Raw genomic sequence first — 23049 nt, 5'->3', positions numbered from 1 at the left:
CCCATGGCAATTTTTTGTAGTTATAGCCATTTTTGTGTTTTATTTTTTATTTTTTCATTTTATAGCACCACCAAGTGGCCAGTCGCTATGTCCTTTTTCACATGTCCACAGACCGAGCCTGTACACAGGTGTGCAGAGTTTGGTGAAATTATCTCATTCTGTTCAAGAGTTAAGGCCAGAACACACCAAGCTGACGCCAACGAACTAGTGGCGACGAAAGCAGAGTGTGGGGTTGGCTCACGTCGGCAGCGTCTGTGTCCAAAGTTGGCCTGACACACCAAACCAACGCTAGACAGCCGACGGCCAAGTAGCACGTCTGTTCTGCGCCTGCGCAAGATGAAATGCCTTTCCGTACCAGCAGGTGGCAGTATCTGAACAGCCAATCAGAATGATCAGACGGACCGACGAGCTCCGACCAAGCGGCAACCTCCCCCTTTCTCTCGTGAAGCCAATACGGAAGTAACTTAAACTGCGATTCATCGACTGGCCGCTAGGGACAGGCTCCAAAAGAGAGCAGAATCTCATAGAGTCCCATGTTAAATTGGCCAAGTTTACAGCAGAAAAAAACATGTTTACAAGTTGGTTCAAATTGTGGTTTTGGTCTATACTGCTATTTTTGCCCTTCATGACAACTCTGAGGGGGGTGAATTTTTTTATAACTTATCCGTTTAAATTATATTAAGCCTTAAAGTTCTGCATAATTAAGGGCGTGGTCACTTGAGTGACAGGTAGATTGCGCTGCTGTCTGTGAGCCGTCATGTTACCTCAGCTGCCGCTGAATTTGGCATCTCAGCCGTTTTTGTGCTCGATTATTTTATACAATTATAAAATATGGCTTGCTGCATAATATTCGAGACTGATGTGTGTCTGTGTAGATGTGCATGCATGGGGAAGAGACACAGAACACACGTTGTTGGATCGTGGCATTGGCTGAAAGTTTTGATTGTGAGATTTACTACAATGACAATGGCGAGAGGATATCAAAATCCGACAGCACTGCTTGGATATTATAACTAAAACTGCTGCACTATTTTGAAAAAAATATACTTTGGACACAGGCTCATTTGTTTGTTAGATACGATCGCTGCTCAGATTGCATCCTTTCTTGAAGAACGATGACAGAGAGCAGATCATTCAGAAGAAATGTGACATGTTTTTTTGTTTTGCAATGGACACTCATATTTTACCCAAGTGCCACAGATCGGATTCATCTCACGATCTCTATTTCATTATAAAGGTATGAAGTCCCATTTGATTTTCCATGTTGTTATTTGCACACCCAACACTACTGGTGTTGGAGGATCTATATCTTAAAAAACACCGTAGATTGACAGTAAACCTTTAGAACGTTCTGATGATAAAACTTATCTTCATTAATATTTTAGATCGTATCTAAGATAGATATATAGCTCCTTTGCTGCTAACATGGTCACGTCGAGCTAGGCAGGCGTGGTTTCAGCAACCAATCATACCAGCTCAAACCACCTCCCCGCCTCTTTGCCCATTTTCAGTTATCCGGGAGTGATGTGCGGTGACGCGCAGCTAAGATGGCCGCGGCCTCATTTACGGGTCAAAACTGCTGTTCAGAACTCTATGGGTGACGTCACGGACGCTACGTCCATATTTTTTTACAGTCTATGGCTCCGACGCTGATTCAACATGTTGAATCGGCCAAAAAAAACCCAATGAGGACCAACTTCAGTTGACGGTGCGACCGTCAGCTTGGTGTGTTCCTGCCTTTATAGCCGTTTTAGTAAAAGTGGCCACGCTCACTGGCATCCTATCACGGACGTGAATCGAAATTTCTACTTTTTTTCGATAATTATCGACAATCAGACTCTTTCTGCACTGGTTTGGTTCTGATTGTTTGGGGAAAAAAAAAAAAAAAAGAAAAAAAAACTAGGACTAGTTCCCAAAAGTATGTTTTTCAAAAAAATCAGAATACCCCAAAATTCCGCATTTTGATGACGATTGAATCTGAAACATGCGTTTAAACTTACTCTAAATGCACGTAATAGCATGGAAGACAATGAAGAGGGACGCGAACGCATCAGAAGAGAAGTCCAGTATATTTCAGGTCCTCTGCAGGAGTTTGAATGCTTTATTTGAAAAATAACACAACGAAGTTTATGAAAAATCTTCACAGTGACATTAAGTTTTGATCGGCACATTTAGGAGAGAAGCTGCTACTTCTGATTCATGAACAAATGGCTCTTTTGAGTGAATCGTTTGATTCAGTTCACTGTGGCTCATTAGCTGTGTTTCTGTCCACCTATTTTTATGCAAATTTTGGGATATTGCATAAGAAACGCTGGTTAGAAACACCAAGATGAGTATAAATTCTCAAAATGTGCGTAAAAAAACGTAAGCATTTTATCAAAGCAGCTACTGTTTTTATCCCAAAAAAACACGTGTGCATAAACTGCGATGGAAACACATTTACTGAATAAATCCCTCAAACCCTCATGTGACTTTGCCTCAGCAGAGGCTGTGATTGGATAACTGGACTAACCAGTGGACCAATCACATCGCAGCATCTCAAATGTTGGTTTGGTGGTTCTGAAACGCCTGAATCAAAGTCTGTCATCAGAATGATCTGGTTTAATTCCTCCAGAAGCGTCTCACACGATTGTGTTCCCAAACACCAGCATCTGAACGCAAGATCACATGACAGCGTTTATTGTGTTTCGTCTGACGCTCTGAGACAAACTCATTTATGATGGAGGAGAAAAGAGCCCGATTGAAGAAACTTACACTTTTATTACTGATATTTTGCACCAATTTCACAGGAAGTGATGATTTTGTTCTCTTGAACACATGCTGCTTTTGCACACAAGTTAACTTCTCATCTTTGGATATAAACTCAGTGATCAAATGGTAACAGAACCTTGTTTTCTGTGTGAATCTTCATCATCAGTGTTGTTCGCTCTGCGTGTGTTTGTAGGTGATCCTGGCGACGATCGAGAAGCACAAGCAGAACAGCGAGACGTTCAAAGCTTTCAACATCTCCTTCAGCCGTGACGACGAGCACCCGTCTGACGCAGCGGTAAACTGAGTCTGCTGTTGAGTGTTGTATAAAGAGCTGTGGAAATACACACACACACACACACACTAACTGTAAGACAGAAGCTGATGTTTGTGTGGTTTGATGGCAGGGCTCATGGAGCAGCTTGAGCACATGTGAGACGGACGGAGCTCCACACGAGCGGGTGAGACACACACTGACACACTGCAGATCTGAATCTGAGCTCCACGACCCGGTGTTCACCTGTGTGTGTGTGTGTGTGTGTGTGTGTGTGTGTGTGTGTGTGTGTGTGTGTAGAAGAGCTCAAAGAAGCGAGAGAAGGAACGAGAGACATGCAAAGGCTGTAGTGAGACCTTCAATTTCACCAAACGCAAGCACCACTGCAAGACCTGCGGCGCGGTACGTGAGTTCACCTCTCACACACACACACACACACACACACACACACAGCTGTGTGTCTGATGCAAGATGCCGTCTGTCTTGCTGCAGGCCGTCTGTGGGAAGTGTTCGAAGGTGTCGGAGAGCAAGAACATCCGCGTGTGTAAGCAGTGTGACGGCCAGCAGGGCGCTGAAGGGACGGCAGGGGGCGCCACTGAGCCCAAGAAAAGACTGGAGGTGAGAATCTTTGACTCTGTTTACACCGTTTTACCATCATAATGACCTGATCACATCTTCAGTGTTTGTCTTCCTGTCTGTTTACATTCACTGCAGATGTGACTGTAACAAATCAATATCCATATTTATTTAGATTAAAGATTAATCTAACATCAATAATAGTTTTAAATAAATTAATAAGTTTAATTAAAATGAATAAATTGATGATAAATAAAATTTGATGTAAATAAAAAACTAAATCAACATTTAAATAAAATAATTGATAAAAAAACATTTAATTTAAAATAATAAATAATACATTTAACAGTATTGTACTGTTGTAAGTAGAATGCAACATAATAGAAACAAAATAAATAAATAGAATGTGATTTTGTTAAAATAAAAAATACAAATTTATTTAAATAAATAATACATTAATACATTTGATTTAAAATGATTAAAATAAACAGAATTGCATGTAAAAAAAAAGCATTTAATTAAAATAAACAAATCATAATTTAAATGAATACATTAATTTCACATTTTATTTTTAATATTAAAATTAATTAAAAATAATAAATTAATACATTTAATTAAATTTTAATTAAAATAATAATTAAATAAAAACATTTGATTAAAATAAATAAAACACGATTCAAATAAAAATATTGATTTAAATAAATAATAAACAAATACATTTGACTTAAATAAAGATATTTATTAAAATAGATAAATAAAAAGGGTTGCACTTTATTTTAAGGTGTCCGTGTTACACTGTAATTACACTTTTAAGTACTGAGTAGGGTTAGGGTTTGGTTTAAGGTTAATTGCATGTAATTATGCACAGTTATTACTATAGTAACTACACGTAATGTGTAACAAGGCCACTAAAATAAAGTGTTACCATAAAATGTGAAGTAAACAATACATCTAACAGTACTACAGTGAGGAGAAAACAATGCAGCCATGGAACATAATAGAGGATGAATATTTTCCAAATTGTATTAGTTTCTCAGTTTTCATTTGGTCTTTATATCACACGATGATGTTCGTGGAGTGCCTGCTTTAGAGCAGATTTCTTCAGGCTAATCGTTGTTGTGTGTTTAGACTGCTGTCGCTGGAGTCTGTTTAACGTGTGTCCTCTTCAGCTCTCATGGTGAGTGTGTGTGTGTGTGTGTGTGTGTGTGTGTGTGTGTGTGTGTGTGTGTGTGTGTGTGTGTTTCAGAAGCAGTTGTCAGCAGCTCCATCTTCTCAACGCACAGGAAAATCTGAAGACTTGGAACAAGAGCCGAGCGGCCATCACTAAAGCACAACCTCAGGTGTGTGTGAGAGAGAGAGAGAGAGAGAGAGTGTGTATCTGTGTGTGTGTGAGTGTGAGAGTGTCACCTGTGAGATTAAGGTCAGATGGATTTCCGTGACCCTGTGGTGACCTCAGAGAGCCGGTCTGCAGCCAGTGACACTGGGGATAATGAGTGTCTGTCTCTGCACTTCACTGAGAACTCCTTCTGTTCCTTCTGTTCGTCATGTGTGTCATTCTCACAAACAACAGGTTCAGCTCATATTTCACCCCAACATTAAGAGGAAAAAACAAGAAATTATATTTTGCATGAAGAAAATGAAGCCCATTTAATGACCAAAAAGCTAATTCTTGTTTTTAAAATCCACTTTAAAAGTCACCATGAAATCATGATTGACAGTTCATATTTTTTCATGCAATATCGCAGTTTATTCTAAATAATTTATCGGTGCACATCATTATGGGTTTCTTTTTTTTTTTTTTTTATTAATGTTCCTCATAATCTTGAATCAGAATATCTTCTCCTCCCTCTTGCAGCATCTCTTCTCTTCTCTGATGATGAGGGCGGGGCAACCTGTCACTCACATGAGATCCACCAATAGCAAATCACCACCATCCAATCAATTCCCCACAGACAAAATCAAGCCCCGCCCTACATTTGTTCTTGTTCCAAAAGCGTTTCACTCAGATATACGACACAATAGTGAACTACTTCCATTTCATGAAGACTTTAGTTGTAAATGAATTCTGACGCTGGGAAACTGGGAGATTTATTTTTCCACACATCAAACCTCACCATCTAGACACTACAGATTACAGACTTTATTGCAACTGTCATGACAATAATGTGAAAAGTTGTAATGGTCCATAATTTTTTTTTAAATATATTTTGGAGTGAAATATGAGGATTTTCAGATTTCCGCTGTGATTGTAGCTTCAGCACTGTGTGTTTTCATTCTCAGGACTCTCCGGCTGTGACACGAGAAGAAGTAACGGTCAAGTGTGCATTCAGATTCTCAATCCTGGATTGGACAGAGCTCCTGTCACATGCTGTAAAGGGAGGAGCCAACAAGATGCCAGCCAATAGGGCGCTTTCCCTCGCCTTTGGTCCGTCCCCTTTTATAAAGAACTCCTGTTACTTGAAATCACTTTACCCTCAGCACTTTTTTAATCTTTCTTTTGAAGATGATTTTTGCCCTCCTTCACGGGATCACGGCTCTTTCTCCAGCGCTCGCACACGTGCGGTTCACGGCTGTTTGTCGATGCACTGATCCTTTCTTCTGAATGTCTATGAAATGTTGGTTTATTTTTTCTTTTTCATTTGTTGCCTTTCAGATATGTTATTAGATAAAGCATTAAGTCACTGTTCAGTTTTCTCCTGCTTCACGACGCCCAGTTTTACAGTTTAATGCAGAAACCTGTGGCAGGCCACTGAATATTACACTGGACTACTGGACACAAACTGTCATGTGACTGTGAAGGTAAATGTTTGGCTGAAAGAAACAGGTTCAAGAACGAGCACAAAGGCGACTTGGAAGCCGCTCTTCTCCCGCGTCACCTTCCTTTTCACGCTCTTTCGCAGACGGCACACTTCCCTGTTCTCCAGGCGCAGTACCGCGACCGCAGCAGACGTACTGTACGCTGAGCACAGGTGGATCATGGTCACCTGCTTCCCTTTTAATAGAGTTTGAACCCTTGAAACAGAACCAGTATTATAAAAAGCATTTTATGTGTACAAAAGCTGTCTTATAGCATATCAATTAATAAAAGAGTATCTGGTCACTGGTGTTTATGTGAGACTTTATCTTAATTGAAATTAATGTGCATTATTTTAACTTTGGCATGCTTCTCCACAACAAACGGATACATTTCTTCTTCACAAGACATGAAATATTCTTGTAAATATGAAATGTGTGATTGAGACAAAGATTTTCTTGGAATAGGGTGGTACTGACTTCCTGTTTGCATAATCTTATTCAATGATAGTTATGGATGTATTGTGAAAGCGTATGCTGTGAGGTGTTGAAACTGTGTTTCTCTATTTCATCACTTTTATGACAAAATCTCGGTAGAGTTAAACAGGGATTTCAGGGTCATTTTTCCTTTGCATTTTCTGTGTACAGATGACAACGTTGTCAAATCGATCCCCGTTCTCACGTATCCACGAAATGACTAAAAACGCTGCATTCTGCTGCCAGGCCAGTAGATGGCGATGTCACCGTTTCCACAAATTCGCATGTTTGTAGTTTACACATGAACTATGAAACCAGTTTCCAAAAGTTTGAAAAGTCAGGCCCTTTCAAAGCACCATTGTCGTGTAAATGAACGGCCAAAACGCATAAAGTTTTCCGCTTTTAGTTGATATAAATGTTGTGTAAACGGCCTCTTTGATGGTGATTTTTATATGACCATTTTCGCAAAATGTATGAGAAGCGTATGATAAACTGGTACATGCTGGTTAGGCTTGCCGCAATAGTCAGTGTTACCGGTGTTCATCCGCAGCACGGTATCATCACTTGCCCACCGCGGCACCGCCCCCTCCGTCATTTTGATATTTATAATAATAAAAATCATTTATTTCAGTTTAAAAACACAATTAAATATTGAACGTGTCTGCTCAACGCAGCGTGAGCCGAACGAGAGTTTCAGCACAGATCAGCAGCAGGAGGATTTCATTAATCACGAGAGTGAGGAGCTGACTGACAAGACCATGGCAGAAGATTTGGATTCAAAGCGAAATGTAAAAGCACCTATTTGTCAGTATTTTGTATTTAAACCCAGTGCTAATAGGGAACCTGCAAAGGACTAGTTGTGTTTTTCATTAAGAATAATAATGCACCCACCATTCAAGCAATTGCTGCCCCCAGGTTGGACGGAGTGTTTTCAGTTCACTCCTATTGATGCTCAACTTCCATAGGAATGAACTGAAAATGCTCGCTCTGCTCCGCACTGTTATGAATGGCTGCGCACATTTTACATTCGCTTTTGAATTAGCGATTTAAAGCAAGGTGCAAAAGAGGGAAACCCCCACCTACCCCTGGTGTATTACCGGTGTTATCACATGTCGGTTAACCGTTGTTAAAATTTTCTCACTGTCACATCCCTAATGCTGGTAAATCACCTTGGACCAGCAACAAACCCAGGTGGTTGTACCTGTAAAAGGTAGTCAAGAGACTGGAAGACTAGCTAATGGCTGGTTTAGACCAGTTAAACTCATGTTTCATCACAACTACTTCTACCGAGGTGTACAGCTAGTAGTTACAGCGACAGTATCTGTGATACTATCTGTGGCTTGAGCTATTCGCAGTCCTTCTTATTGAACCCAAGGCTGCACTTCATTTGATTATTGTCTCAAATGCCTTCAGAAGGTGTGGAATGAACTCTCTTCTGTGGCAGCAGAGGACGCCATGGCCAGCTGATCCAGTGGATACTGAGACAGAGATGGTCTTATTATTGGGAGATACGAGGGTCCGTGGCTCTACCATTGGAGAAAGTGTAATGGTTAACTTGGATCACGTATGCCTTGATAACTAATCACATTACAGCATCGACGTCATCGAATTTCGTTCAGAGTCCTGCGACAGTCAATCAGTTTGCGGACACCATAGAAATGAATGGCTGTGTTCAAAAAGGCCCCCTATACCCTTAAATACATCCATTTGTAGAGGTGTCCAAAATCACAGTGGACTCTTTCAATCCCACAATGCACCATAATAACGAGTGTACAACTGATGTATGCTCAACGACTAGAGAATACCCATAATGCACTGTGAGAGCCGCGCACTGAATGAATTCCCACGTCTGACCAGAGGATGGCGCCGCAGCTGAATCATCCATCCATCCATTTTCCAAACCGCTGGTCTAATGTGGGTACAGCGTAATATCACAGGTATACATTCCTTTATAAATGATTATTAAATTGTTTAATTAAGGTTTATACAGACAGAGTTCAAGATAAAAAATTTTGTCTTACTACTGGAGCTGCAGTTTCCAAAGTTTCAAATGTTTTAAACAGCAAGCACAAACTATGCAAAAGCGGCAGCTTTTCAGGCACACTCCTCGGATAGCAAACTAGGGCTGCGACAATAAATCGATGCATCTCGATTTGTGGATCGCTTCAGAGATTTTCCAAATGCATACCAATACTCTTTCGAATCGATTCTGAGATTAGTTTTTAACAGCAGATGGCGCTCTAGGCTAGTTTAATCCACACACTCAAACGCTCATGAAGAAGAGCGCTCGTGCGTTCGGCTGAGTCTGAGAATGTACTTGCACCTCAGAATGCTTTTATGATGTGAGATTAATGTAAACAGCCCACTGCAAACACCCCTGTAATTCACTTCAACCTTTTCAAACTTTATGAATGATTATTTTAGAGAAGGTTGAAGTGGTGTAAGCAGAATCGGAAGTGTCTGTTTCTAATCTGCTGTTGAAAACTAAGCTCAGAATCGATTCGAGAGAGAATGGCGATGCTTTCAGAAAATCCCAGAATTGATCCAGAATCATTTCTCGATTCGCGATGCATTGATTTATTGTTGCAGCTGTATAGCAAACTGACATAGAATCAATGGAGAAACTATCGTGTCGAAACGTTGATCTCCGATGTTGATCCAGCATAGTTTTGCTCATCAGGGTAATGTTGAACCAATGTCAGACATGCCATTCAAAATGGAAAATCAATGCAATTGGTTTGCTCACCTAACGTTGTAACCATGTTAATTTTCAGATTGAAACGACGTTATAGAATCAACATAACAAACACAAAATCGATCTACTTTGTTTGCTTACCGAATTCACTTACTCCATTCACTCCTTCAAGTCGTCTATATAAGCAAGTAATTTATATGAAAATTATTATATAGAGTGGCTTCTACTTCAGCAACTTCCATTTTTCTTAATGATATTTAGCGCCAGTTTATCAGGAAGTGATGATTTTGTTCTCACTGGATGGAAACGCTGCTTCATTCACAAATGTTTTATGTGATATTCCACATTTGCACACAAGTTAAATTCGCAGCTTTGGATGGAAACATGGCTAATGAGAAGCGTCATAAACTGAATCACACCGCACTGTTGACTTATAAAAAAGCATGTTTTTCGGTGTAAAATGGATCAATCAAAAACTGTGTAAGAGCAAACATGTTTAGGTTAGCAGATGGACTGTCGATTCATTAAATTATTTATTAAAGCTATTTCCTCACAAAAGCAGTTTATTCATCGTAGTGAAGCCTCTCCTCCATTGACATCCATTAAAAGAACGGCCTCTGGTGTGTTTCTCTGCGTACACAGCTTTAGCAGCTGTTTTTGCTAAGCCTGCAGGCTTGACTTCCAGTGGTTTTGGTTGAGTTGTCGTACATCTCACTGGTCTTCCTGTTAAGCTCTCGGTGTGTCACCTGACCTTCAGTACTTCCTCTTTCTTGTTTCTGAGCCTCTACATCTGGCCTCAGGATGCTCTTAGATCTAATAACATTTACTCAAACCCTAGTTTAACTTTCACTTCTCGAAACTCATTTTTCTTGCAAGACAACACCAACAAGGCATGAGCTCATGGAGACGAGGCCTGATAGCTCTTCAATCTGCATTTTAACATAACACAATCTGACAAGCAAAATCTCTTAACTTTAGGTCGGTGCTTTAAACATATCATACTCGTTTCAAGTGCTCTTACCTTTGGAGTAAGCAGGGCCAAAGACACATGGCACACATAATGAAGAAATAGTGCATTCGAGTCATGTTGGAAAGAACGTATTTACGAGCTTGAACGCACATTAATGCCACCACAATGTCGTAAATACCAGTGGGAAGTTCGGGATTTCTTTAAGCCCTGATCTGTATGAGTTGGGGGTGTGTCAGTGAGAAACATGGTGGAAAACAACAATACTTATATTATAGGTATTTAGCAGTGACATTGTCCGGCTTTTCTATTTACAACGAATTAAGGTAATTGGTAGCATTATAATATAACAACGTAATATGTAACAATGAAGTTTACAGTGGCTTCATAAATGAACTAAAAACATTAAAAAAAAGCAAAACACACCTTATGCACATTCTTTGTTCTTCATTTTCTCTAAGTAAAAGTGCTGTATTTTGTGTACTTTCGAGAAGATACACCACCATCTTACTCCAACGAAAGTGACTTAAACGAACCTGCCGTCGAAAACACGACTTCCCACCACATAAATACGAACTTACAGGAGGACTTGAACGCACTAAAAGTGTAATGCGCAATAGAGGGTATGCACGTGACGTCACCGTCGACCTGCGGTCACGCCCACTGAGTGGCACAAAGACTGAGCGGCAGCCTTGGTTTTCAGCGTGAATGTCGCGAAAAACGCACAAAACTCATCCAAAACGGGAAAGAGCTTTGTGATTGACTGTACAAATAGATCTGACACAAAACCTGAGGTATATATTTAAAAACTGCAGAAAGCAACAGAAAAAAGAAGCAAATGGATCACTGCAATTCACAGAAACAGCTGATTCCAGGCAAAGAAACATGGATTTGCAGTTATCATTTTGTGTCAAATTGTTAGATTTTGAGGTAAAATCATACCATATATATTGTATTGTTATATATTATGTTGACAACTCATCAATTAAATATTTTCCATCTTATATTCTGCATAATTGGGTGTTTTTCAATAAACAACACTGACAAAAACTATACTATACAACTTTATATGTTTTAGGGCTGAACAATATGACGATATAACATTGATATAAGTGATTACGCGGATTTAAACCTACCTATATTAGTTATAAAATATTCACAGGCAGATTTGTTTTATGTGTCTCCCCGCCGTCGAAATCAGGCACATATAAATGTCAGGAAACACGACTCCTGGCTGCATGTCAATATCCATGGATTAGGTTTCTTTGACAAGTTGTAAGGAACACTTTCAATTCCAACCTTTAGTGTAATTCGTTTGTTTTACTCGCGTTTTCTCAGTTTCCTCTATTAAATCCAGTCACGCAGCAGCTTCTTCTGCCGCTCAGTCCAGCTGAGGGAGCGCGCTTTCGGCGGGAAAGTGACGTCGATGCATACTCTCTATAAGGCAGAATAAGTCCCGCCTTCTAAATAAAAGAGCCAATCGCTGATTGATAAAATCATCGCGTCACTGCAGCTGCCGTCAGAAGCTCCGGTTGCTATAGAAACAGTGTTCTGAGGCGCGCGCGTATGACTGCACATGCGCATTGTTTGGTCCAGCCTGGAAAATGCTTTTTTTTTTTTTTTTTTGTCATGATTTGAGCATTTATAAACTACATTTCTGACACAGTTGTTATCAGATTTCAATGGTGATATGAATTTTAACAGCTTGGTGAACAGCTTTGGTGAATTTTATGTTTCCATATTCAAAGAGACAGCTGCGTTTCAAAGATGGCCACCGAGTTATTCAAATACAAACATTTAAGACATATTTAACAATCATAAATCAGTTTTTCGTGTTGATACAGCATTTAAAGAAAAACAGAGGAGAAAAAAAAAAAAAAAGGGTCTTAATCTAACAACATATACAAGTCCAAAACAGAAAGAAGTTTCAGGGCATTTCTGTCCATCATACACTGAAGGGATTTTGCAAATAACTTCAAATCATTCTTCCATCCCGTGAAATGGGGTTTAACCTTCAAATACTTACATCTGTGGATAAAGTGTTTTTCAGGTTATTTATCAAAAATTCTATATTTTTATCATTTATAAACACTCCAAGGTTTAATCGAGGTCATATTCAAAGGATGTATCAACTTTAGATTGTATCCAATTTTGAATGATAATGAAAATGAAAGCCAAAATTCATTTACAAATTCACACTGAAAGAAAATATGTTCTACCGTTTCAATGTCTTTCTCACAAAATCCTCATGAATTATTTTCCCAATTAAATCTCTATTGTAAAAGGAGTTTCATCATTTCATCATTTCCTTATTTTTTTTTCGCTTCTTTCCCACTAAAGTCTTGCAGAACATATTTCCTTTTCCGTTGATTAGGATAATACTGTTTAGATAAGACATTTCTTATAAACTGTTTGCTATAAATTAATACCTTGGATACAAAGTGATCTCATTTCTGATTGAGAGTTAGAATATATTACAAACTGCTGAATCATTGTTTTCAGGGGTGCTGGGATGGCCTTTATCACACTATTGTATTCGCTAATTGGGCACTTGAAACTAAATTTATCACAAAAGTCACTGTAATATAGCAAATTACCAAAATTATCCATCAAATGACTTACTGCCCATATACCTTTTTCCATCCAAGTACCGAAAAACAATGATTTCCTATTACTCAGAATATATCTGTTGTTCCACAAAGGTGTATTGTGTGGTGTAAAGTTGTGTTTAAACATTAGGTTACAGTACAGAAGAGCTTGTTGGTGGAAGGCCGCCGAGATAAATGGCTCATCTGAGAGGGTCTTTGACCAAAGTGTTTGCTTTGACACAGGACAGTAGGCCCACAGAACGAAAAAGCACAAAAGCTGAACTTCTTTTAACTTGAGCACTGCTATTTTAGATAAGCGTGTCATGCACGAGGTGAAGCTCTAACCCTAAACTAAATTGGGCTTCAAGTGTGACATGTTTCTTTAAAAAGTCTAGTGAAAAACTAAAATAAATAAATAATAAGATTAAAATAAATAATTAATTATAAAATTAGATTAAAATAAATATAAATGTGATTAAAATAAAATTTTGTTATCTATTTATTAAGTAGATTAAAGATTGATCTATTAAATAGATTAAAATAAATATAAAAATAAATAAATACACATTTTGATTGATATAAAAAATCTAAATTATATGAAAAGTAAATTAAAGAAACAAAATAAATAAATATATTTAACAGTAGATTACCATGAGTAGAAAAAAAAATATATATAAAAAAAAACTCAATAGAAACTAATTAAATTTTTCAGTGTGGATGTTAATAAAATATATATGCTTTTTAAATGTTAGAATAGGGTCCCTCACACGAGGATGATCATATTTGGGGGTCTGTGGCATTTAAACTAATGAAACCCTCTGATATCTTATTCTCTTATTCTCTTTTTCTTAATTCTATATGTTGAGAGAAAATAACTAGGCTATGGTGAATCCTTGACCAGTTCATAGTCTGTCATCTGGAGTTAAAGCTGTGACAGTGTGTCCTCATCATAAATCCTAAATACTCGCTCCAGACTGAGCGGCGGTGTCTGTCTGTCTGTCTGTCTGTGGCTTGCTCTGCGCATGCGCGGGTCATCCGGCTGTGGAGTGCGGTGGAAGCGCTCGTGCAACAGTTTGAATGGCATCCGTGATCCGCGCACCAGAGTCAGTGATGGGAGACTGGAGCAGCGCTCAGAACCGCACAGGTACTTTCATCCTCCTCACATCAACACGTGAGCTATGGAAATGTTATTTGCTTAGAGATTTGAGGTGTTTTATTAAACAAGAGTGCTCGCTGACACTTTATTTGACAGTGCTCGTTACACATGTAACACTCAGTAGCCTACATGTTGTTAGTCAGTACTTATTTGTGCATAAGAGACACCGTAAAATAAAGTAGAACCGATTTTTCTATTAATAATCATATATTAGCTACTACAACATAGCGTTTGTTTTTTTGACGAAGTGTGTGTGTGACAAAGTTTTTCATGTGTATTAACAGTAGCCAGGATGAGTGTGTGTGTGTGTGTGTGTGTGTGTGTGTGTGTGTGTGTGTGTGTGAGCAGCAGGAAACGCGTCTTTTGTAAATGACAGCAGTTCTCTGATCGGAAACGCGCTCCATTTTCCTGTGTCTTTCTTCATCTTGTGTTTTCTGTTGTTTCTAGGTGAGGTTTACTCATGTCGAGCTAATCCTGTAGTATATTCTGCTGTTGTCAGTGGAACATTTTCTTGCTCTTTCCATAAAAAGACAATTCATGGTGATAAAACATAAAAAAACTACATATAATGTACCATAAAAGTAGTCTGTTTGAAGCTATGGGCCTATTCCAAGTGTGAAAAATTTAATTAGTTGTTTATTGAAAATCAGCTGTAGTTAAAATAAACACAGGCAATGTGTTTCTATGCTGTATGTTATTAATTAGATTCTGTTGGCTAAAGCTTATTTTTATTTTATTTATACTGTATTTTTCTGTGTCTCTCAGCCCCTCATAAAATCACCAATACCTTTAAAAATCTGAGATTATGTGCGCTTTCTTTACATTTCCAGTCATGAAAAATGTTTAAGTGACATTTTGTCAAACAACAGGCCTATTATCCTTCCATCAGTGGCAAACCTGGTCATATGTGACATGATGAGGCAACTACTGACAAACTAACATTTTAATTTGTTTATTTAAAACTTGTCCGTCAAGCTTGAGCAAGTTTAAAGGGGACCTATAACGTCCCCTCCCACAAGATGTAATATTAGTCTCTGGTGTTCAGAATGTGTCTGTGAAGTTTCAGCTCAAAATACCCCACAGATCATTTATTATAGCTTGTCAAATTTGCTCCTGTTTGGGTGTGAGCAAAAACATGCCGTTTTTGTGTGTGTCCCTTTAAATGCAAATGAGCTGCTGCTCCAGAAGAGGGCGGAGCTTTAACAGCTCAACAACAACAAAGCTGGAGAATCTCACGCAGCCAAAATGAGGATTGTCAGTAACGGTGTTCAGCCTTACATTGTTCAAACCGGAGTCGACACTGATGGAGAGACTCAGGAAGAAGTTACAACTTTTAGACGTTTCTGAATGGTTAGTGGATAAATTGATGTAGTTGCTGTGGAGTTGATTCAACTCATCCACTAGCATGTGCCGTCATGTTCATCTTTTGTGTTGAATTGACCCTCGTTTGTGAAGCAGTCCGGCGTAAAATGACAGCATGACAACAACACTCGACTACAACAACTCTTCCTCTTCTCTAAAGCAGCCCAACATGGCCCCACCCCCTTTGTTGTGTGTTCTCGGGGGCGGGGTTTATGTAAATTTTAGGGTTTGTGATGTCACTAACCGGGGAAGAAGCTCGTTGTAGCCAGCCGTCTATAAAAGAAAATATCTCCCTTTGCATTGAACTTTGAGCGTCGTAACTTTGCAGATGTTGTTTATGATCAAACAGCAACATTACACACTAACTAAAGTTAAAAAAGTGAAATCATAATCAACCATCCTTTTAAAGGAAGACATTTTCTCCTGTGCCGCATGACTGATATAACCTCTAGATGTTTCATTGAATTTCATGGGGGTTTTTTTTGTCTGTTTGTTTGTTTTTGCTCAAAAGCCAATAATAGACCTTAACGACAGTCAGCGCAGATGCCATATTGAACTTTATGCGAATGAAAACGAGGCTGTGAGGGATAGACTATAGTCTTGTATAAAGGCAGGCCTACTAGATCATGTAATTTTCAAAACTCATGACTTTCAAAACTGTTTTGTCTACTGGTTTCAGCTGAACAGTTGGCATGTCGAGTAAAACTACAGAACTAAACGTACTTCTGTCTCTCACTACCTTTTTTCTATCCTCTCAAACAACATATATAACGCAACCCTGGATGAGGTCTTTATTAAATGAATGTTTATTTAATAAATCTATTGTATTCTGAGAAATATTCACTGGAGTAAAAACTAAAAATTTAACCTAAAATCGTATTTGGTTCCTGTTATTTGTTTGACACCGATTTACAGTATGAGTGTGAAATTTAACAGGCACACCCTCATTAGAGTTTCACTTCTCACCTGCACAAAAACAAAACAAAGCAGTGTGGGAGAGATCAGGCGTGCAGTTCTGTAGGCGTTTACAGATGAACACTTAAACAACTTTGTGGGGCGCAGCAGAGAAACATGAGATTTCGCACACATAAATGAATCTATGGCTTTTTGGTTGAGGTACATCTTTGCTCTTAGCTCATGAATTAGGTTTGGTCTGATTGCTCCGCACAGGTCAGTGCGCCCCGCCGCTGTCTCCGGTCATCGGGACTCTGAAGCTGGTGTCCGGCGACGGCACGAGCGTGGGCAGCGTGATGAGCCTGCAGTGCCCGAGCAGACACCGCGCGGTCAGCGGCGCTCAGATGGCCTGCGTGTGGAGCAGTAACGACACCCGCTGGAGCGGAGGAACACCCGAGTGCAGACGTAAGACTCTTACAAGAACACTTCAAAACTCAACTCATTGACATATCTCGGCTGATATTAGACCATTTTTACATTGACACAGCGTTTGTTGTTGTTGTTTGTTTGTTTGTTTTTGCTCTGTAAAGGCTCGTTCACACCAAGGACAATAACAATAGAGATATAAACACAATATCACACTCATAGCCGTGTGATATGGCTGTATATCAGCACGGCTGTAATTCGGCCGTAGGTAATCACAGTGCTGATATACAGCCATATCGCCATTTTGCGTTTATACAACAGTTTGATGGCACAAGTGTGTAAATTAATAAGAAATAACAACTCACAACCCTTTCTCATTACCAAATACAACATATTTATATTAAATAATATTTATTGAACAACAATATTTAAATTAACAACAATAGCCATTATAAACGAGTGCTCTACAGGATGTAAGTTAAATATATCGTAAATATTAAATTATTAAATTTAACATAGCCCAATTTGATTTGCTCAGGAACAAGTAATAGATTATTAAGACCAAAGATTGCCCGTTTTATGTACCCAAAATGTTTAGCCAGTGGCAAATCATCCAAACACTGGCTGAGATGAAGCTGTTCTCAGCGGGTACTCGAGCACTGAACGGCCGCTGACAGCCTGGAGCTCGCATCTCCGAAAACGAATAAATAAATTATAAAATTCGATTAAATATGAGTCACATATTTCAGGTCTAAACAACTACATTCTCGCCTAAAAACTCTTAAAACTACAGTTTGTGGTACAACAAGTGTAGTATTTGTAAAAAATACAGTGGATTTGCTCAACCGCCATTACAGTCGCTTTAAGCGGAGTGATACAAACGGTGAAAAGGTAGGAGTGCTGTTATCACTAGAATATCACATGGCTATGGAGAACCAGAAAGAACTGTTGTATAAAGAGTAGAAATATAATAGAGTTAACACCACATCTATAACCACAATAAACAGAATGATATCGTCTGCTGGTGTGGATGCTAATATAGTTATGATTATCTTTATAGTTATCGCTCTTTAGATGTGAAACTGTAAAAATGTTTGTTAAAGATTCACTTTAAGTCATTCATGCAGATAGTTAGACAAACTTATCATCACAAATGTGTTTTAACAGTTATAATGTAATGACATGAATATGAAACTGTTCTCATTTTACAATAATATTAAAAATATTAAAGATATAATAATAGATTTGCATTAGGACTTAAAAAGTAGCTGTTTTCTATTTTAATATATTATAAACTGTAATTTATTCCTGTGATCAAAGCTGAATTTTCAGCATCATTACTCCAGTCTTCAGTGTCACATGATCCTTCAGAAATCATTCTAATATGATGATTTGATGCTCAACAAACATTTATGATTATTATCAATGCTGAAAAGTTCATATTTCTGTGAAAACCATCAAACATTCTTACTCCAAATTAACACAAAATCACCACCAGTGATATAAAAGTTCAGAACTGTGAATTGAATATACTGTGGAAATTAATTAGGTGTCACACGCTTTCAAAACTCATCAAAGTAAATTCCTAATGAATCGTGTCTGTTTTGCATCTGTTCCCTTCACCCTCTCACTGTGTGTTTTGCAGCTTTGTCTCGGTTCGAGGACGAGGGCTTTCGTTTAGCTCTTCTCATGTCCTTCATCAGTGTTGCCATCATTCTCTTGATGAGCATCATCTTCATCACTTCCTGTCTGGTGAAACACGTGAAGCGAGAGGAGAGGAGAAAGATGGAGAGGTGAGAGAACCTGGAAATACACAGAGCTCTTCAGTCTCATGTTGTTATAAACCCTATATCCCTTGTGCAAAAGAAGTGTGCTCAGCTGTACACATGTAGTGTACCTCAAATCTTAAAATTATATTTTAAAAAACTCTACTTGCAGATAATGTAATATTAATGTCAAAAAAGGTCACTTAGAGGTTCTGCCTTCAAATGTTGCCAGCAAAACCAAAGCACAACATGATTGTCTGGCAGAGACGGAAGCGCTCGAGTCACTTTAACTGATGAGCAGCGAGAGGAAGTGAGTTCAGCGGCACTGACGCTGATGTGTGTGTGTCTTGTGTGCATGTGTAGGGCAAGAAAAAATGGGGCATCTGAGTTTTGGCAAGCAGCAGACGTTGACGTTGAGCGAGTGGAGCTGCAGAGAGAGGCGTTACACAACCACAAAACCACAAACAACAACAACAACAACAACTACACACAGCACACAGACACACACAGAACCACAGACAACCAGATCTACACCGGCGGTGACCCGCGCACTCCCTGCAGGTACTGCACAAAAACAAATACAGAAACACTTCATGCTCATCACAAAGTTAAAATACAGTTACTGTACCAAACCCCTGACCTGAGACTTACTGTTAAGGCCCGTTCACATGGTAACTATTACAGTAACACTAAAGATTAAGTTTGAAAAATCTTTCTGAATATAAAAGAATTATGGAAGCTTGTTTCCTCCACTGAATAAAAAATAAAAAGATAATTCTGACTTTACAACTCTCAATTCTGACTTTATATCTCACAATTCTGACTTTACAACTCTCAATTCTGACTTTATATCTCACAATTCTGACTTTATATCTCACAATTCTGACTTTATAACTCACAATTCCGACTTTACAACTTGCAATTCTGACTTTATATCTCACAATTCCGACTTTACAACTTGCAATTCCGACTTTATAACTCACAATTCTGACTTTACAACTTGCAATTCTGACTTTATAAGTCACAATTCTGACTTTATATCTCACAATTCCGACTTTATAACTCCCAATTCTGACTTTATATCACGCAATTCTGACTTTAACTCGCAATTCTGACTTTACAATTTGCAATTCTGACTTTACAATTTGCAATTCTGACTTTAACTCGCAATTCTGACTTTATATCTCACAATTCTGACTTTATAACTCGCAATTCCAACTTTACAACTTGCAATTCTGAATTTATAACTCGCAATTCTGACTTTATATCTCACAATTCTGACTTTATAACTCGCAATTCCAACTTTACAACTTGCAATTCTGAATTTATAACTCGCAATTCTGACTTTATATCTCACAATTCTGACTTTATAACTCGCAATTCCAACTTTACAACTTGCAATTCTGAATTTATAACTCGCAATTCTGACTTTATATCTCGCAATTCCAACTTTACAACTTGCAATTCTGAATTTATAACTCGCAATTCTGACTTTATATCTCACAATTCTGACTTTATAACTCGCAATTCCAACTTTACAATTTGCAATTCTTACTTTAACTCGCAATTCTGACTTTACAACTCGCAATTCCAACTTTACAATTTGCAATTCTTACTTTAACTCGCAATTCTGACTTTACAACTCGCAATTCTGACTTTATAACTCGCAATTCCAACTTTACAATTTGCAATTCTGACTTTAACTCGCAATTCTGACTTTATATCTCACAATTCTGACTTTATAACTCGCAATTCCAACTTTACAACTAGCAATTCTGAATTTATAACTCGCAATTCTGACTTTATATCTCGCAATTCCAACTTTACAACTTGCAATTCTGAATTTATAACTCGCAATTCTGACTTTATATCTCACAATTCTGACTTTATATCTCACAATTCTGACTTTACAATTTGCAATTCTTACTTTAACTCGCAATTCTGACTTTACAACTCGCAATTCTGACTTTACAACTCGCAATTCGGACTTTATATCTCACAATTCTGACTTTATATCTCACAATTCTGACTTTATATCTCACAATTCTGACTTTACAATTTGCAATTCTGACTTTAACTCCCAATTCTGACTTTATATCTCACAATTCCGACTTTACAACTTGCAATTCTGACTTTATAAGTCACAATTCTGACTTTAAATCACACAATTCTGACTTTATATCATGCAATTTGGACTTTATATCTCACAATTCCGACTTTACAATTTGCAATTCTGACTTTAACTCGCAATTCTGACTTTATATCTCACAATTCCGACTTTACAACTTGCAATTCTGACTTTATAAGTCACAATTCTGACTTTAAATCACACAATTCTGACTTTATATCATGCAATTTGGACTTTATAACATGCAGTTCTGAGAAAAAAAAGTCATACATTCAGAAAGTGCAACACTTTATCAAGCCAACATCAAAACTCCATGCATTTATCCATCCGTCTCATTTATGCATGTGAAATACAGTAGCACATTTAAAATAAGGTGTGGTTACGTACTTTACTATGAATGTGTGTATTTGTGACAGGTGTCTTCATCAAGGGAAGCCCTATCCTCAGATCATCCATCCGTCTCAGTTCTCTCTGATCCTCAATCCTCCCACTGACTGCCTGATGAACACACACATCGGCCCTGTAGAAGCACACTGCGACGGCGCTGCGGGGGACACACACTTCTGCAGGCCGCTTCTGCAAGATCCGGTCTGGAGCAGACAGCACCTGTTTAACCCACCGGTCCACATCATATGAGGACGTGCTCCACGTGCTGGAGAATATGGAGGACTATGTGTACTAATGATGCAAACTGGGACTAATCGTGAAAGAGACGAGTCCTCAACTGAGAATCTGAACTTTTTCCCTGGTGGTGTATGTTGTTGTTTTTTAAAATAATCATGTTGTACACTGTATTGAATTGTTATTGCACTTAACATGCTATTCCACTTGACTCTGGCCATGTTTTAATTAGATGCATACTAAAATATTATAGCATAACACCATTACCTGCCATATTACTGGATGTTTACTGTTTGTAATATGCCTCTTTCCCTTAAAGGGGCTATATGAAGAATTCAGAAACCCTTGTTATTAGCGACACTAGTGGCTGTTAAGTGAATTGCAGCCAGCAACTTAATGCTCGTGCTCGCACTCGTGCACAAGCGACTGAATGTGATTCAAGGCCCCCGGCGTTAAGAAATCATCTGATCATAATGATGTGGATATGTTTGCAGCAGCTCTGAGATTCACCGGCATCATGTTGACAGATGATGACCCAGACACCAACATAGTGTGGCCCATGTGGATTACACGCAGACCAGATGTGGGCCGAACCTATATTGTTGTTAAGTGAGTTTTGATAGTTTGGTTATAAAGTATATTTGAGACTGTAGACTATATCTGACTATGCATGACAGATTTACATTACAGTACACAATTGCTCTTTCGGCATTATCCTGAACATTGTATAAGCATTCATTCGTTAATGTGTGATTGAATGGAAAAGAGTGTCTCAGGAGTGCGCGTAACCATCACGTCCTTTTGATTTTCACAGCAAAAACGTCCCGAGTCCTTCACATAAAAACCAGTCTACAGGCTTTCATAGACAACCTAAGAAGTCAGGGTCTTGTTTTTTTAAGTTTCATTACAAGTGGTACACACATTGGCAAAAAAAAAGTAATTAATACATGTAAATTCTTTCATAGAGCCCCATTAAATTTAGATATTGTGGGGCTCATATGAGTTGAGAACAATCCAAACAAAGACAGATTGATGTACGACAACACTGCTGTGAAGGGCATTACTGTTTTATTACCCTCCATAAGTCAGACTTTTTAAAAGTTCTTTTTACATGTGTTTTACTACTAAAAATATTCAGAATAACCAACACGGAATTCTCAGTTTACTCCGGATAGCAAAAAATCAAATGGTCTTTCTGGATGCACACTTGAAATAATATAACCTAATGGAGAAAAAAAGTCAAACAGCCTACATTTTTATAAACTTTAAGTGAACAAGTCTGTAAAAAAAAGTTCTGTTGTACTCAAAAACTAAAAACCAAAGCAATAAGATTGAAAATGTGGAAATTATCCTATGACTTTTTGAGCAAGTGTTTTGGCTGTACTCTACACTGTGTAAATATCCCTATACAAAAGCAGCATTTAAAACAATTTTACAGTCCAAAACGCTCTTTTGGTACTTTTTGTTCTGTTGCTAGTGTTGGTGCCTCTGGATATAATGAGCGAATAATAAACATGAATGTAATGCTAATGTTGCACTTCGAGTTCCTTTCAAATGTTGTGCAGTTGTTATATGCTA

At 38.3% G+C, this 23049-nt stretch overlaps 2 protein-coding genes across 2 annotated transcripts in view; both read left to right on the top strand.

Moving 5' to 3' along the window:
- The window catches only part of fgd (faciogenital dysplasia), a 54757-nt gene extending 48059 nt beyond the window's left edge, over positions 1-6698 (top strand). The window contains 7 exon segments of the mRNA XM_048211162.1: positions 2945-3046; positions 3156-3209; positions 3323-3424; positions 3515-3576; positions 3578-3640; positions 4845-4938; positions 5879-6698. Of these exon segments, the coding sequence (XP_048067119.1) occupies positions 2945-3046; positions 3156-3209; positions 3323-3424; positions 3515-3576; positions 3578-3640; positions 4845-4938; positions 5879-6187 (786 nt within the window). The 3' untranslated portion in view covers positions 6188-6698.
- A 7411-nt stretch (positions 6699-14109) lies between these two features.
- Positions 14110-23001, top strand: LOC125280556 (sushi domain-containing protein 3). Its single transcript, XM_048211160.1, has 5 exons — positions 14110-14262; positions 16807-16995; positions 18602-18749; positions 19086-19283; positions 21267-23001. Exons 1-5 carry the CDS (start codon positions 14196-14198, stop codon positions 21484-21486), a joined length of 822 nt encoding a protein of 273 aa, XP_048067117.1. The 5' UTR covers positions 14110-14195; the 3' UTR covers positions 21487-23001.
- Positions 23002-23049: the final 48 nt, after the last annotated feature.

The sequence above is a fragment of the Megalobrama amblycephala genome, linkage group LG12, assembly GCF_018812025.1.
Source record: "Megalobrama amblycephala isolate DHTTF-2021 linkage group LG12, ASM1881202v1, whole genome shotgun sequence".
Lineage (NCBI taxonomy): Eukaryota > Metazoa > Chordata > Actinopteri > Cypriniformes > Xenocyprididae > Megalobrama > Megalobrama amblycephala.
This window is presented reverse-complemented; position numbering and strand designations above follow the sequence as displayed.